The sequence below is a fragment of the Petaurus breviceps genome, unplaced genomic scaffold (genome assembly GCF_028583685.1).
Source record: "Petaurus breviceps papuanus isolate PSGF00001 unplaced genomic scaffold, PetGlider_PUasm1.0 91023, whole genome shotgun sequence".
Taxonomy (NCBI): domain Eukaryota; kingdom Metazoa; phylum Chordata; class Mammalia; order Diprotodontia; family Petauridae; genus Petaurus; species Petaurus breviceps.
Window position 1 is genome coordinate 9,014,723 of NW_027187398.1, and position 17,132 is coordinate 9,031,854.

Genomic DNA, 17,132 nt, shown 5'->3' on the forward strand with positions numbered 1-17,132 from the left:
CAAATAATTGCTTGAAGGAAAGTCTGTGTCTTATTCCTCTTTGTTTCCCTACAGTATGGAGCACGACATCTCCCACATAGTAGGTGCTTACTATTTTAGAATGTTGGGACATTTTATTTCTGGTCTGGTATGCAGTTTGTAAATCTAGCCAGCAGGTGGCAGTGTCTCTTCAAAAAAAAAAAAACCAAATTAAAAAATACAAACCCAAAAAACCCAATACGAGAAATTTAAATTTCAGATGAAAACGAGCATTTGAAAATAATATGAGGGAACAGCCCTTTGGAGGAGATGGCAGAAGGGAACCCTAGCCTCTTTCCCTAACTACCAGCCACCCACCCAATTAAACCTGTACCTTCACTACTAGACCAAAGTATATGGTTCATGTGTAACTGGGGCCCATAATTGCCTTCTTGACTATTTGAATTATTTGTTCACGAATCCACAAGGTAGAAAGAATGAGTGGGGGGTTGCTAAAATCTGGGCATGAAAACACCACCTCTCATCTCTCCTTAAGCTAAAAAACTCGGGTGTCTTGGCACCTAGTCTGACCAGGAGCTCAGATTCTGTTCTTTACTGGTTCACTGAGTAGCCCGTCCCAGATTTATTATCCTGAACCTCTCCTCCCCAGCTTTCAGAGATCTAATCATCAAATTTTATCTTAATTAACATCTGTGTTGGGGGTGGGGGAGAAAGGAGGGGAGGAAGTGGAGCTAGAAGGGTGTAGATGAAAGTCTATGAGAACAAATTGGCCTCACCCTCTCCCCTGGAACTTCAGCTCCTTATCTGCCCATTCTAACAGTGACTTTCCCCCAATCACTTTTCCTTTCTCCTTTTCAGGGTGGGAGGTGGGGGAAAAGAAGTTTGGTGTTCCAGTTGGTAGGTTCTGAAAATGGCCTTTTCACCAGGGTAGTTTATATGTGTTGGACTGGGTGCTTCTGGACTCTTACCACAGAGACAGACCTAGAAGAGGGGGAGTCTGCAGTAAAAGAAGATACCTGGAGACAAGGCAGTACTGAGAGCCCAGTGGGTCAGCAAGGGAGCCCAACGTCTTCCTCTCCCTTCTTTGTTTCCCTAAGGCACTAATTCCTCAGCCTAATGCCAGGCAGTGTCTGAAAGGGTACTCCTTGGACATTGGAAAAATTGCTAGATGACCCTTAAGACACCTCCCTCCCCCAATCCAATTCCACTTTCAATCATTCAATCACCTTCAGCAAAGGTAGGAGGAAGATACTAAAGGCCACATTAGAGGCAGACAGAGATGAGTTATCTTTGGACCAATGAACGACCCAAGGGTAAGCCAAGGTGGTACTGTTCTTAACCCAGAAGTAAAATCTGCAATCTGAACTTCCCTCTCCTTCACCTTGGTCTCTGTCTTCCTTTTGCTCTGGAATTCCCTCTCTCTACCCCATCCCTATCCAGTTATTTTCCCAGCTCTTCCCTCCACCAAGAGGACAAAAATTCTAATGAGTTCCCTTGGAGTAGTAGGGGGAGGCCATCTACTTTGTCCTGCCCCACCTATCATGAACCTTGACCCACAGGGAGGGAGTCGTATCACATACCTCACCCCTAAAGATGTGGGTGTGGCCTGGGGCTGCAGGCAGGTAGATAGATGCTGTAAAAACAAAGTAAACTTTGAGCTGCCTGCCTGGAGAGACAGTCCCACCTCTTTCCAGCTTCTGTACCTGGCAGTCATCTAGCCTGGCACTACTGCTCAGACACAACAGATAGCTGATACCCTCAAGATGTCCACACCCAATGTTTGCACACCACTGCCTGTGTCCTGGGCCAATGCCTCCAATGATGAAGTGTTAAGCATGGAGGATGCTGCAGTAACAGCTGATGACCTGGCACTCAGAGTCATAGCTGCCCTGGCCTATGGACTGGTGGGAGTGATAGGCCTGCTGGGCAATCTGGCTGCCCTGTGGGTGTCAGGTGGGCATAATCAGTAGGCCTTGCATCCAACAAGTGACACCTTCATCTTCAGCTTGGCATTAGCCGACCTGGGGTTGGTACTCACCTTTTCCTTTTGGGCAGCTGAGTATGCCCTGGATTTCTACTGGCCTTTGGAGGCATTCTATGCAAGGTGGTTCTGACAGGCACTGTCTTGAGCATTTATGCTAGTGTCTTCCTCATCACCGCTCTCAGAATCTTCCATACTGGATGGTGGTCATGGCTGCTGGACCAGGAACTTCCCTCTCATCCTCCCGAGCCTTTGGGACCACCCTGGTAGCATGGGTGGCTGCAGTTGCTGCAGCAGTCCCCACAGCCATCTTTGGGGTTGAAGGTGAGGTGGGAGGAGTTCAACTGTGCCTGTTCCGCTTCCCTAGTATTCGATACCACTTACAGAGGGTCATATTGGCCTTTGTGGTGCCTCTGAGTGTCATAGCAATGAACTATCTGATGTTGCTGGTATTTCTTCGGCGGTGGCAGCTGAGGAAGAGGGACAGATTGGTGGCCCGCTCTGTCCAGATTATCATTGTGTCCTTTTTCCTCTGCTGGTTCCCTAACCATGTTGTCACACTCTGGGGGGTCCTAGTGAAGTTCGACGATATCGTGTGTTGGGACAGCACCTACCATGCCCCTCACACCTATGTCTTCCCCTTTACTGTCTGCCTTGCACGAAGTAACAGCTGCCTCAATCCTGTGATCTACTGTTTCCTGCACCAGGACTCCCGGCGGACACTGAACAAGGCCTTGAGGAGGCTGTGGGCACAGTTGCCTGGTGGGAGACAAGCCCAGCCAGAACAAGCTCTTCAAATGAGGAGACAGCAGGTGAACAGCCATCAGGGCAGTGGGCTTTCCACCACTCTCACTAACCTGGATATGGCAGATACAGAAACAAGACCTTCCACAATATAAATTTTATCTCCCTCCCTTCCAGACCCCAACTCTGTCAGGCCATGACACTTTGGGATGTTTGATCTTCAATCTTTAACTTCCCTCTGGGATAGGTAGATGAGTTCAAAGCCCAAGGCAGGGTGGCACAAAGAAAACCTAGGTTTCCATTTGTCATTGGGGTGGAGGCAGAGGGGAAGTTGTGAATAAACTTTTTGGTTTCCTACCATCTCTGTTTCCACCTCGCCCAGTGGCACCACTGCTCTGTTTGGGGAGGTATTCTTGACTACTAAGCCCTTCCTGACCTCTCCCTACAGTGGTGCTCTTTTCCCACCATGAAGTAACCCTCAAAAGTACCAGTTCAAAAGGGTGAGAGATCAATAACCAGATCCAGCTGATGGTTGTTGTGGCTCCCTACTAGGGCCCCACACACCTTTTTCCTTCCCACCTTCAATCTGGACTGTTTTCAGCAGTTACAGCTAAAGTCCACCCCCCCCCCCCAAACTAGTATTCCCCTTATCCTTGAACATTAGCTATGACTGAACAATGCCAGGGTCATAGGTTTACAGCTATTAGGCTGTAGAGATTGTCTAATCCACACATTTTACAGATGGGCAAATGGAAACCTAGACAGATGAAATTGACTTGCCTACATCCTTTAAATCCTAATTTAGGAAAACTGGATCTCCCCTAAACTCGGTACTCTTTTGGTTCCCCTGTAGTGTCTAGGGGAGAAACAGCCTGTAGGCTTAGGTTATCCCTCTTCCCAGGGATTACTACAGAGACCTGTTGCCAATAGGAATGCCCAAGCTTGAAATCCTCCAGGAACATTAATGTGGGGGGGGGAGGGGCAGAAGAGGGGAACTGAGTCCTTAGCTTCCCATCTAGCAGTGCCACCTTAAGTACCATCTGGAGCAGGATGGGTTTAGGGGGTGGGGCCGAAAACAGGGTAGGAATAATTTTCCCTTCCATTCTCTCCTCCTCACTTCCCTTATATACCCCAAAGAGAAGAAAGGTGGGAAGGAGGGTGAAAGGAGCTCTGAGATGCTGTTTTATTCCCTGACGACCCTCAAAAAAAGAATGAAATGAATACCCACCTCCTAAAACACTTGGTGGGTTCTTGGGGGAAGGGGGAAGGTTGTGAAAAGATGCCCAAATTGAAGCTGGAAGAACAGACGTCAGTCAGGAAGATATGAATTATCTACTGGATCACAACTTGGGAGGTTGGAATCATGAAGGCTTTTAAATTGCAAGGGTCCTGTAACAGGAAAAATGGCAGTATCCAAGGAGATATGAGAAGGAAAAGGAGACCCCTTTGTTTCCTATAGGTGTGTGACCGGGCTAAAGCTCCAGAGTAAACAAATGACCTCCACGTAGTCCCAACCACTTTCCTCTTAATCTAGTTCTTGGCAAAAAGTGCATTAAACAGTAACTTAAATTGCAAACTTGTTAAGCAGTACTACTAACGAAGTATAATTGGCGTTTCTCTTCTTGGTGCTTAATTTCCTCTTTTCTGTGTTGAAGCCCAGCTCCAAAATTCTGATGTGTATTCTTAGTCAATTCAAAATAGAAAATTTTCCCTGGTCCCTCAGGTACAGTTTTCTCTAGTCCAATAGTTCCTCTGAGGTCTATACCTATGCACCAAGTACCAACTGGATACTGACTCCTCTGGGGACACCTCTGCTTTATGGTCAATATTGACATGAAAACAAGGAGCTGGTCTACCCATGTGGGTAGAGCCTGGGGCTGGAAGTGAGAAGGAGGGGAGAGAGGAATGCAGAGGACAAAGCCCTATACTGAGGCCTCTACAAGGGAAGCAGTTGGGCTCCTGGTTCCCCAAAAGGCAGAATAAGAGGTGGTGGAGTGATTCTATAACAAGAGGGATGGGATCAGAGAAAACTTTCTAAAGTGTTATAAGGAGGAGGTGGAGGTGGGGTTAGAGATAACTGCCCTTAGTTGGGAGTGAAAACACCCTTCTCTAGAGACTATGTGACCTTGGGCAAGTCATTGACCTTTTCTTGGCCCATTTCCTTATCGGTAAAACAAAGGGCTAAAAGTGCTGAAGGTCCCTACTAGTTCTCTGATGAATCTAGGATGGGAATGGTGGGGAGGTACCTCTCTAGAGGGGTTGGAGCAAATGTTATCGAAAAGATTTCTTTTAAGTTTAGGTTTACAAGGATTTCAGGAAGGGGCAACAGGATATAGAGTCAAATAAGGAAAGAAAGCAGGATCCTAGTTTCTGTACTTTCCATGGTGTGATGTTTTTCCATATACTTCTTTTGGGGTCTTTGCCAGTTCACACCTCTCCCTGTACCAGGGTGTACCCCATTTGTTTTGCACTTGTTTCTGCCCTCCTGTCTTCTAGTTGACTAGAATCTCTCCGCCACCTCTAATCTAGTTGACAGCTCACCCTCCACACAGACCACTCCTAATTTCCTGCTCCTCTTTCCATTTATACTGTATTAACCTTGAGTTGGGAAATTTTAGCTAAATCAAGAAAACTAATATAAATATACCAACAGATCTTGGGACTCTGGTAATTTTAGGAAGAATTCTAAAGAGAACAGGCCAGTACCCTGAGCCTCACTTAGTTTCAATTTCATATTATGGGTCCTTAAAAGGCACCGAGGAGCTGGAGGAGTAGCAGGGGAGGGACCTTCTCTCTTCACTCCTAATCTATAATATGAAACTGACCAGAAAGAGGAAGGTAAAAAGGACCAAAAAACAAGAAGTGAAAAGAATCAGCTCTTTAGTGGGGCAGAGAGCAAACAAACAGCTTGGCGGGAGCCGTCTTAGGTCACCCACGAGCTTATAAGAAGGGCAGGGGGCCCAAGATCGAGGCTGGAATAGCGTTTATCGATTTTATCCCTCCTTATGTGCTATCTCCCCAAGTGGGATGTAATATTGTCTCGTTTTTTATCCCCATCGAGCTTGGTACAAACAGCTAAAGAAATGCTTGTTGATGGATCATTAAACTGAACTCTATGAGGGGAGATGGACTGGCTACAGACGAGCCCCTTACAGATGGTCTAGAGCTCAGCAGCTCAAATCTAGCTAAGTTCTCTCACTGGGAACTACAACTGCCCATAAGAGAGAAACTGCTTTCAAACAGATTATTTTCCGGCCCAAACCTCCTTTTAATTTTCATTTTCCTACATACAACAAAATCAAGTCCATGGGCTTCCATGTCTTTAATTCTGTGTGCTTGGTCTTTTTACAATCAAATCATCAGAAAAGTGCTGGGGCCCAGGGGGGAGGGTATTTGACACTTGCTAATAATATCCCCCAAACCAAAACTCAAGATTGGTTTTCAAACCAGACCACAAGGCCCCCAGATATTTCCTACACCTCCTTGATGCATTCCCAACTGGTTGAGTGGAGATAGGCTGGTGAAAGGAGCCAGGAAAGGTCCCCCACCAGGGCTGATTACGGTGAGCAAGTATTGTTGCCCAACCTTACTCCCCAAGTTTCTTCTGAGACATGGGTTGGTTAGAGTCAGCATCTCTAATTGCCTACGATCTTCTCTTAAAAATATAAAACACGTGCAGTCAGCTTTGGTACAAAAAACAAAATGAAACAAAAAAAAACCCAAAACACCAAAACGTTGTGGTCCCAATGGATCTCTCACCATTACCACTGGTCCCACCCCAATCTCCACTCCAGACCATTCTGGGTTCTTAGACACCCTAGACACCCCCAGGAGCTACAATGGAGGTTGGAATGAGCAGCATTAGGAGGTCTGTAGTGGGAAGGACACTTGCCCTGTCCATTTCCCTTTTTAAAGGGCAGAAGGGTTCTGGTAATTTTGGCCCCCACTTAAATATGAGGGTAAGGGGTGCTAGGCTGAAGTACAGTAACTGAAGGATTAATCCCTGGTTGGTTTTCCCTCCCTGACTCCCCCAGTAGTGTTAAAGGGCCAGGTTTTCTGTCCCTTTATGGCTTGGTTCCCTTGTCCCTGGTCCTTTAAGTCCCTCCCTCCCTCCCACCCACCTAATAAACAATAAATAAATAAATCTTTCCAGATGATGGGGGGGGTGAGGGTGGGGTCTGAAAAATTGGCATCTGTGGTGCTGCTTATGGATGCCACCAGAGGGCACATCCCACAGCTTTCTGACCCCTCAAGCAACCCCACTCTCCCTGAGTTGGGAGTTCTGGGGTGTGGGGGACACACAACAGTCATCAGTTCTATTAGGTGTCCCCCTGACTTATGTAATAGGGACATCCAAAGGCTACTCCCCCAACTCTCCATCCTCCAGTAATAGCCCTGGAGGGGATCAGGAAGTGGGGAAGAGGCCCTTTAACTTTCTGAGGCAATAGGTTCTCCATCTCGACTCTCACTCTCCTCTGGGATGTCTTGCATTCGGGGGAAATCTGCAAAAAGAGAAGGTGACCAATGGGCAGGGGCCCAGAAAAGAAGTACCCACCACCTCCAACTTTCCTGCCTCTTTGGAGGCCCTGTGGTTAACTAATCACAGATAAAACAGGAAACTGGCCTCCCAGAGTACCCCCATCTAATCAGCACCCGACAAAACAGGAAGAGCAGCCTGACCCTACCCCCAGGGATCAGAAGAATTATAACAAGCACTGCCATTCAAGGGGCCATGAGTGAGCTGAAGCAGCCAGAGACAGAAATGAAGGGAGCTCCCCACCCTGTCCCTAACTATCTTCATGTCCCAACTACCTTCCCTGTGACCCTCCTGAGACTCACCTCGGGGACTATGCGGTGGGGTCAATCGACTACAACAGCTCTCCTCCTCACTGCCGGTGTCGGGATCACTGCTGTCCTGAAGCCGCTCCTCAGGACTGCCCAGCTCAGGTCCCTCTCGGTCCTCAAAGGTACGATGAATGGAACGGGTAGACAATGGTAGATCTAGGCGGTCGTGGCCTCGGCATATCTGGGGCACAGTCTGGTAGGTGGGGAAAGAAGACAAGCTAGTGATCCAAGCTGCCTGCCTAACTCCACACAGGTGGGTTCAGGTGATGGGCTGGGAAGAACCCCAGACCCAACTCTGTGCTCTCTCTCTCCTTCTTCTACTTGCCCTTGGTTCATCTGCTCCAAAAATCAAACACCTTTCCAGGAAATACCTTAGGATTTCTTTCAGGCCTACCACTCAATTTCTTTTCAGTCTGCTGTGATGGAAGCCCAGCCAGTAACTGAGTAAGCATCCCCTCAGTGCTAGTAAGGCCCAGCACAATATCTGTGTATCGGTGGCTTCTCGCCTAAACACAAGGGAGGAGCTCTGCTCACCTGGGAAGGCGGTGTGAAGCTCAAGTAGAGGGCATCCCCAGCAGGGAGGCTTCGCCGCCGAGGATCTAGAGGCCGGCGGGCCCAGGGAGCCTCAGCCGGGAGTGGCTCAGTCTGGCCCAGGGCAGCCAGCTGCCTTCTCGCTTCTTCTGCCTCACGCTCCAGCCGGGCCCGAGCCTGCTCGCTCTCCCGGAGTCGAGCCTCTAAGCCACCTGCCTCAGCAGCCCGTTCCTCCCCCTGACGCCGGCATCGGCGGAGCTCCTCTTGCAGCAGGGCGTGTTGTCGTTGCAACAGGGCCAGCTCTGTGGCCTGCTTCTCCGGAGCTACGGGGACGCCCCCAGCCCTGCCTGCCTCCCCATCTCGAGAGTTGGCCCGAGACAACACCAGCTTCTCCCGTCGCTCAGGGCCTTCTGATAACCTTGCTTCCATCAAAGTGTCCTGCTGAGCCACCGCTGCCTGGGGTGGAATGAGCAATAAGGGTGTATGGGTAACGACTCGTCTTCCCTGACCAACCCCACCAAGAACCTGGTGTAGTCAAGCCTTCCTGGGATACCTAGGCTAGGAGTACTTGGAAATATTCTGGAGGATAGTGGGTCTCCCCATCTCCCACCTCCATGAACTGGCTTTCCATTCGGATTTTACTTCCCCCCTGGAGTCAGATTCCTTTCTACCAAGCTAGACCTTGTACCCCAATCAGCCCTCACTCACCTGAAGGCCATGTAAAAGTCCATACAGGTTGACTAGTCGCTGCAGGGCCTCCTGAGGATAGAAGAGTGGGTGGGAACAAGACACATACATTCAAATTCAGAGCTAAATGAGGGGGGTAGGGGAACATGTTAGTTGATCCCAGCTAGGTAATCTCTCTTGTCGTCACCCTAAATTAGGCTCTAATTGCTTCTCTGGTCAAGGACCTTGATTCTCCCAATCCTTTCATCATCAACCCTATTACCTTGCTCTCCCATCTTACCTCCTGAGGAGATCTCAGCTGGTTCCCATTTCGATCCTGTAGTAAAGGGATGGATGGGGACTTAGAGACTTTTCAGGTCTCAGCTCCTTAGCCCTCCATTGTATTGCCCCTCAGCCCCCAGAGAACCTAGATGAAAAGAAGCCAGTCATCTAGTCCCCATCCTGGCCAGGTGTGAGAGTCCCACCGATGACTCACCCTCTGACTTGAATCTGAGTCAGCTCTGCAGAGCTCAATGGAACCGTTGAAGATCCTTGTTTCACCATCTATCAGAGAAAAAGAGAAAAAGATGGGATTAAAGTCCTGATAGAATGGAGAGGGTGATGGATTTGGGAGTCTGGAAGATCTGAGCTTAAACCCTGCACCTGACATGAACCAGATGGGCGACCACAGAAGAGTGACTTCTGTGTTATACGATGCAGACTCACACCTGCAATATCTGCCTCACAGACTTACTGAGAAGCTCCAATTAGGTGAAATAAGACACTTTAAACTACTGCATAAATGCCTATCACTTGTTATAACTTCTCTCTCCTCGGTCTCTTCCCATTTCTTCCCTTTAACTCCTCCCATTCTAGTCACCATCTCCTCCTGGTCCCGTCTGCTTCCCCTCTGAGTCCTCCAATCCCCTTGGCCCCAGGCACTCACTGGTAGTGACCCCAGGGCTGGTGTTGCCACTGCTGTCAGGCTCCAAGGACAAGGCTGATTCCCGTGGGGGCAGGGGCAGATCTAGTCCAGGCCCAACTAGCAGGTCCTTCAGGTTCTCCACTGAGGGAAGGAAAGAAAAGAGAAGGTCAAGGGGAAACAGAGCTGGGTACTGCATAAAAAGGGAACTAACCCTAACATCTAAGTACTGGGCAGCAAGGGGAATATCAGATAAAATGAAGCGGCATACCCATGTAAGGCAGGGATTAGAGGAGGGGAGATGATTGCCAGACCAGGCACATCAGAGATAAGGCTGAGTACAGGGTATTCATGCCTCTGTGTGTCTCCATCTATGTCTGTGTGGCACATTTGAATTCTGGATGGAGTGTATCTCTGTGGCTTATCCCTGAGGGCTCTCTTACCTTCACGGATAGCATCTTGCAGCAGTCTCTCCCCACGAGGGGATTCCAGGGACTCAGAGCGGAAGAGGCCACGAGGCAAGGTAGGCAGAGGCCCTCCACCCCCTCCGTCTTCTTCTGCCTGGAACTGGGTCATCTCAGCAAAGAGTCCCACCTTCTCCTGTAGCAGCTCCACCAGCGCCCTGTCCTTCTGCTGCAGCTCCGCTGAAGACGAAGGGCAGGCAGGGACGGAAAGAGAGACAAAGGGCAAAGAGGGTGAGAGGAACCAAGCCATAAGGCTCCAGGATGAGCAGGAGTCCGGGACAGAGTGGGGGCATAGGAAAAGAAGCTAGAGAAACAAAGTGAGTATCCATCAGTTAGAAAATAGGTGAACAAATTATGGTATCTGAATGTAATGGCACATGACAGTACCATAAGATGATGGACTCAGAGAAATCTGGGAAGACTTGTATAAACAGATGCAGAATAAAGTCAGCAGACCCAGGAAAACAACTTCGAAAGATAAGAGTGTAATGACCAAGACTGATGAAATATGCTTCCCTCCTTTTGGCCAAGAGCTAATGGGTTAGAGGTGCAGAGGAGATGTATTTTCAGAGATGGGCAATGTCTGGATTTGTTTTTCTTTTGCTATACTTGTTACAAGGGAGGACTGCTATTTGTGGGGGAGGGCTCTGGAGTGGGGGCACTTGGTGGGTAGTGACTGTGATGAATAAAAAATGCTAGAATGGGATGACCAAGGACATGAAATAAGAAGGGTATGATGCTTACTTTTAATCCGTCGAAGATAGGCCTCATCTTCTGTTTCAATCAGGGGGAAGTCCTCTCTGGATGGACACCTATGATGGAGAGATGGGGCAAATCGGAGATGAAGGTGGGAAAGGACTTAAGGTACACCTATGACCTTTCACGCCTGCTGTTTCCTCTACCCAGGACACTACCCACTCATACCATGCTCAACTTTGGTTCCATATTTCCCTCTTCTAGGAAGTCTTTACAGACTGACCAACTCCCTAGTGCTGGTTGTGTTTACTTAGCGAACTTAGCTTTACAAAAGAAAGTAGCAGATCTGCTCTGGGCTCCAAACAGCTCTACCTCAATCCATAACATCTAACACAATAAATACTGTTGACTGACATACATGGCGAGGCAGACATGGGCCTTCCCTTGAATACTCACACACGCACACTCTGCTGGATGACACGGATCCAAGTGTTCCGGTCCTCTCTGGAGGCTGTGTGAACCTCATACATTTCAGGGGGAGCAGCACTGATCAAAAACATGCCCTTTTCCTGGTTGGCAATGTCCCGAACAATCAGGTTCTGCAGTGAGATTACTGCTGGCTTGTCCTGACAGAGAAGGGAAACAGAAAAGAGGAGTGAGCTGAGGAGTCCTAACATCACAGACTTCCTAAGAAATTTATTTCTTCAAAGTGTTTAGAGATCTGTCAGAACTATGGGGTGGGGTGAGGGACTGGTATCTTGCCAATCCAAAGGAAAAAAATGGACTCTGGAGACTCTAGAATTCTTTAGGGTTGGGATGCCTACCTGACTGAGAGGTAAGACAGGAGAGGCATGGTCTTACCAAAGCAGGAAAGATGTATTTCTGGTCTTTCTCCTGAAGGAACACTAGCACATCTGTCATCAGCAGCATCAGCACATCTGGCAAGAGGGGTGACAGGTCAGCATTGGATGAACCAGAAACCTGATTTTCCTTTTCTCTCACCTTGACCAGTTTTGCCTCGCTAGGTGATAAGCTCTTAACTCCTTTCCTTCCCCCTGATCTTTGCCTTTCCTCTAAAATTCCTCAAATACTCTTCCTTCCTATATTTCAGAAATGGGGGTGAGGAGCAGGGAGAAGGTGACTTGTAGAATTCTAGGTTCACCTTGGGCTGGAAGGGGACTTGAAGGATCATTAAATTTATTCCATGTCACTGGACAGGACAAGTGATGCCCCATCCGTTCAGATGTGAATATCTCCTATAGTCAAATTCTCCATTCCTTTTTAATGCAGTTCCCATACTTTCCAATTCACTCAAGTCCTTTTTGATACCTAACCTAAATCCCTCCTACTGCAGCATATGCCCACACCCTCTTGTTTTATAGTCAGTGGAGGAGAACAGCAGGTCCCTCTCTGCTGCAGAATTAACCTTCACAGACTCTAAGATCCTTAACCAAATCTTACTGCTACCACCCCCAATCTCAGATTGATCTTCAGGTTAAACAATTCCATCTTTCTTCAGCCTTACAGTTCTCTTTTCACAGTCTTTCCAGTTCCCTGCCTTGACCTTTTCCTTCTGTCCCTCTGACTCTGTGGGGCTCCTGAGCAGGAGACAAAGGTCAATCCTATAAAATGGGGAAATCAGCTCTGGAGAGAGACATCTTCTTTCCCCTTGCCCTTAGGGACCTTACAGTCCTTTGGGCATGGCAGGGAGAAGGGGAGGTGTTTTGTCAAATACTTCAGAAAATAAAGCTCTCCAGCCTTGCTATTTTTAACCTCCATGCTTCATATTCTTAGCTGCAGCGTGGGAGGGATGGGAGAGAGGGGAGTGGAAGGAAGGAGGAGGTTGGTGAAGACTGACAAGATCCAAGGCAAAAGCTTGGAACTTTTATAAAGGGAGTACAAAGGTCCAGTTTAGCTCTGGTGAAGCCAACTTGAACCAATAAGAATCTGTTCCCAGTGCAAACCAATTCTGAGAAGATGGGGATAACCTGCCCTCACCCTCATTCCCCCACTGCAGCCACTCTGCTCTTTGTCCAATTCCTGTCTTTCCTCTGCTCTCCTCCAGAAGCCTTCCTTTTTTTTTTTTTCCTTGGAGGGGGGAAGGCTGGGCAATTGGAGTTAAATGATTTGCCCAAGGTCACACAGCTAATAAATGTGCCAAGTATCTGAGGCTGGATTTGAACTCAGGTCCTCCTGACTCCAGGGCTGGTGCTCTATTCACTGTGCCACCTAGCTGCCCCAAAAGTACATATATACATATATATATATATATCTTTTTTTTGGGGGGAGGGGGAAGGGAAAGCAATTGGGGTGAAGTGATTTGCCCAAAGTCACACAGCTAATAAAGGTGTCAAGTGTCTGAGGCTGGATTTGAACTCAGGTCCTCCTGACTCCAGGGCCACTGCTTTATTCACTTCGCCACTTAACTGCCCCCCAGAAGCCTTCCTGCAGAAAGATCAAATCCTGACAGTCCCCTTAGCAGGGCAGACTTTTTTGTTCCATCCATCTGTGTCCTAGGAGAATTGTCTCTCACTTTCTGAAACTAGCACATGTGTTACGGTGGGGTCCATAGAAGACAATGATGTTCTCACAGGGCAGTTTATCTTTCAGTTAACAATGGGAACAAGGGCCAAAAATTTATTTAAGTGACAAAGACTATCTCTCTTCCTCTAAGGTTATCTTCAGGGTCGGATATGAACTGCCTTGTCTTTCCTTCTGTCTATGTCAGATTATAGGCCACAGGGACATGAAGAACTGACCTTTGAAACGCCCTGTGGCTGTCTTCCAGAGCAGGCAACCATCATGTATCAGCTTTCGACGAAGAAGCTCTTCTCGGCCAAAGGGACCCTTGCCAGGCACTGGGGCCTGGGCACGCGGGTCTGTGCGTCCATAGATCTCCTGCAGACGAGCTCCCTTCTCCAGCTCATGTACCTCCTGGTCTACTGCTGACAACAAATCCTTCACCAGCCCCAAGGCTGTAGTCAGGTCCCGATGTTCCTCTTCATTGCCTAGGGGACAGCAAGGGAAGTCAGGAAGAAGGAGAAGGTCTCCCTCCTAGCCACCCTTCTCCTAAAGGCTGTCTCTATTCCTGTCAGCTTCCTGGGCCTCCGGGTCTACCCCCATAGGCTAGCTCTATCCCCTCCTCACCGCGGGAATGCAGCAAGATCCGGTCGATGAGTACGGGGTACTTGGTGATTCGCTGTGTCACCAGCAAGATGCATTCCTGTACCCCGTGCCGTCGAAGCACTGTGGAACGGGTCACCTTCTGCAGAATCAGGAGTAGACCAGAAGAAGCAAGGTCAGATGGGGTGGGGTTTCTGGGGTAGGGTTCAACAGGGCAGAACAGAAGGGACAGGGTCAAAGACAGGGAGATCCAAGACAGTCAATGGAGCTTCCAATCCCAAAGACCTCAGTTCCCTAGCCAGTATATGAGCTAGGGATACAAAAAGTCCTGAGAGTTAAGGACCAAATATAGTTCTAGGTAAAGGTTGTAGCAAAGCCTTACTCACTCTGATGAATTGCTGGAAGCGTTTATCCCGTGCATATAGTTCCTTGTAGAGTTTCAGTGCCTTGGTGTGACGGCTACAGAACTCAGAATAGGCCTTACGCATCTGATCTGCACTGGAGCCTGAGAACTAGAGGCAAAGATGGGTTAACACACCCGAGGCCCAGACCACGTGGGACCCTCCACTTCTAAGGGAAGTCTTTGCTTTTCCCTAATGCCCCTCTTCTCCTGCCATCCCTGAAGTTACAGAAAAATTCTGTCTCCATAGCCTGTTCTATTCCCACCACACACACCCTCCAGCAGGCCTGCTCTCCTCTCCTCACCTGGCTGATAAGCAGGTCCCCTAGCCGATGGATGACAAAGTTGCGGGTACTGCCTGGGCAAAGGGCCTGGCGCCGGCGCTCTAGCAGCTGGCTGAGGAAGCGGGTGTGGATATCGCTGAGCTCGTCCACACAAGGGAAAAGGCCTTGCACCAGGGCTGGCTCCAGCTGCAGCTCCTCCAACAGCCCCGTTCGGAACAGCCGGGTCATGATCTTCAGTGTCCTCACATGATGCAGCTCTGTCTGGATCAGCTCTGAGTGAGGCAGGCCGAAGTGTCAGTCAAAGAGCAATGGGTGGGCCAACTGACCATTTACTATTTTGTATCACTGTCTAATTGTTTCAGGCCACAATAATAATAATAATATTTACAAAATGCTTTTAGGTTTGCAAAGTACTTCATATCCATTTCTCATTTGTTTCTCACAATAGCCCCTTAAGGTAATATTGTTATTTCCATTTTACAGATGGGGAAACAGACTTAAGGCAAGGGACTTACCCAAGGTCACACAACTAATAAGTATTTAAGCCAGGATTTCAGTCTAAGACTTCCTGACTCCCAGTCTAGCTCTCTATCCACTATGTCATGATACTTTCAGCAGCTGGTTGGCTCATAGGCTTAGAGACCTTAACTCCCTTGTTTTATAGATAAAGAAACTGCTTGCTCAAGGTCCCACAGATAGCTTGTCTCTTATGACATAACGCTCTTCAGGGGAAGATCTGAATCCTTCATGGTACTGAGCACAGTCCTCAGCCCCATAGTAGGGCTCCATGAAGAGCTGGTGTCTGCCCAGGTTGAATTAAAAGGACAGAAAGTTAAGAGGGTTTTAAGTAGTGAGTCAAGAGTCAGGAAAGGGCTCTGCCCAGAAACCACCTGAGCACTGAGGAAGCAACTCAGCCCACGGGGCCTTCAGTCCCACTGAGCCCTGGGGCCCTTGCTTACCATAGATGACGTCTTGCCGCTTCATCACCTCCTTTTTGTGCTGCTGCAGAAAGCTGCTGTCTACTGCCAGACTCCAGGAATCTGCTGCAAAGTCCTTCTCATCTGTCTCAAAGTCACTCATCAGCTCATTGTAAATCACCTCTGCACCTGGGGGAAAGGTGTGAGGGAGCCTCAGAGCAGTGCCTTTTCCCTGGAGCCTAGATTCCAGTCTCCTAAGGCCCCAAGCCCAGGAGAACCTCCTCTCACCAGGCTTTTCACCTGTTTCCACTCCTTACCCTCATCTATAAGAGACTCCACAGACAGTGTTCGGTTTCGCATGTTGAGGGAGTCTGTAGACTGAGAAAGGATCCTTCGAAGGCCCAAGGGGGACTCATCATTGAAGTGCCTAAGGAGAAAGGGTCCATGTATTTCAACTGAAGGGAAGAGGCAGAAATACTTGGAAGCCTCTCCTCCATGCTTATCTCTAATTCTCAAGTAAGGGATAGGAAAGATGCCCATCTTGCCTCTCATCTTTCCTACTAAACAAGAAGCCATCAGCTTCTGCTTTCAGTCTTCCCACTTGTCTAGACAAATACTCCTTTTCCCCAGCAAAAAATCCCAACAGCTCACCCAGCAATGTTGGTAGTGGAGACACTCTTAGACAGGGAAAGGGAGGACCGGCCTCGTCGAGAGCCAAGCAAGGACTGGCGAAAGCTGTCGGAGGGGTAGATAGCAGAGCTAGGGCGCTCCCGGATGGTGGCTGTGGGAATAAGGAAGTAGGGAAAACCCAGCCCAGGGAGTGAGGAAAGTAGGGGAGACCCATGGGTCTCTTCTTTGCCTGAGGCAAAGCTCCTTCTCTATCCTTATTCAGAATTAGATATCCCTACCCCACCACATACATCCTAAACAGGGCAGGCATGTAGGTTAACTCACCCTCCCCAAGCCTTTCTTAACACTTGTTCAGACCCTAGTACCCTAGCCCTCAGCCCTATCCAGGAGGAATCCAAGAATATTCCCCTCTAGCTCTGTTGCTGTGAAGGAGGAAGGGAGTGGCCTGAAGGTGGCAGCAGAGACCAATAGCTAGACAACCATATGGGGAGTGGGATGGGGGCTGTACTTACTCTTGCTCCGAAGGGAGACGGACTGCAGAGCCGTGCTGTTCTTGAGCAGGGCAGCCTTCTGTTGCTTTAGGGCAGAAGGGCAAACAGAGAATATCCATTACCCAAGAGGTAGAGAGCTAATTAGCTGGCCCCTAGGCTGATACTGCAGTAAAGGGCCCACCTCCCTTGGGTGAGCCAGGCATGGGAGAGCACTGCCCAGAGAAGCTGCTAAGTTCCTAGCAGGCAGAGAGGGGCACTGGGGCCTCAGAGGATGTCGGCCTTTCAATAGCTTGTCTGGACTTCTTCAGGGACACTGGAGGGGTTTGGAGACCACACCAACCCAGCTCAATAGCCACAGGGGCATGGCCTTCTCATTCTCTGGAACCCTCTGCACTTATTCCCTGCCGTCTCACCTTCTGCTTGACCTTGGTGCAGTTGGCAAGAGCGTCTTTACAGCGG

At 48.9% G+C, this 17,132-nt stretch overlaps 2 protein-coding genes across 2 annotated transcripts; one reads left to right on the forward strand and one right to left on the reverse strand.

Annotated features, from left to right (window-relative positions):
* Positions 1–281: 281 nt before the first annotated feature.
* RXFP4 (relaxin family peptide/INSL5 receptor 4) lies at positions 282–3,063 on the forward strand. Its single transcript, XM_069077971.1, is given in 3 exon segments — positions 282–2,061; positions 2,064–2,147; positions 2,150–3,063. Coding segments are annotated over 3 exon segments (1,113 nt in total). The 5' UTR covers positions 282–1,742; the 3' UTR covers positions 2,860–3,063.
* Positions 3,064–6,011: 2,948 nt separating this feature from the next.
* ARHGEF2 (Rho/Rac guanine nucleotide exchange factor 2) lies at positions 6,012–17,128 on the reverse strand (the record flags this gene model as incomplete). The annotated part of the gene is made up of 20 exons (XM_069078037.1): positions 6,012–7,206; positions 7,544–7,742; positions 8,084–8,536; positions 8,789–8,839; positions 9,048–9,083; positions 9,243–9,310; positions 9,693–9,812; positions 10,112–10,312; positions 10,877–10,944; positions 11,285–11,454; positions 11,690–11,766; positions 13,588–13,836; positions 13,976–14,093; positions 14,338–14,463; positions 14,657–14,907; positions 15,595–15,741; positions 15,870–15,979; positions 16,204–16,333; positions 16,695–16,758; positions 17,087–17,128. Coding segments are annotated over 20 exons (2,754 nt in total), but the record flags the coding sequence as incomplete, so codon positions are not given.
* Between the last annotated feature and the right edge of the window lie 4 nt (positions 17,129–17,132).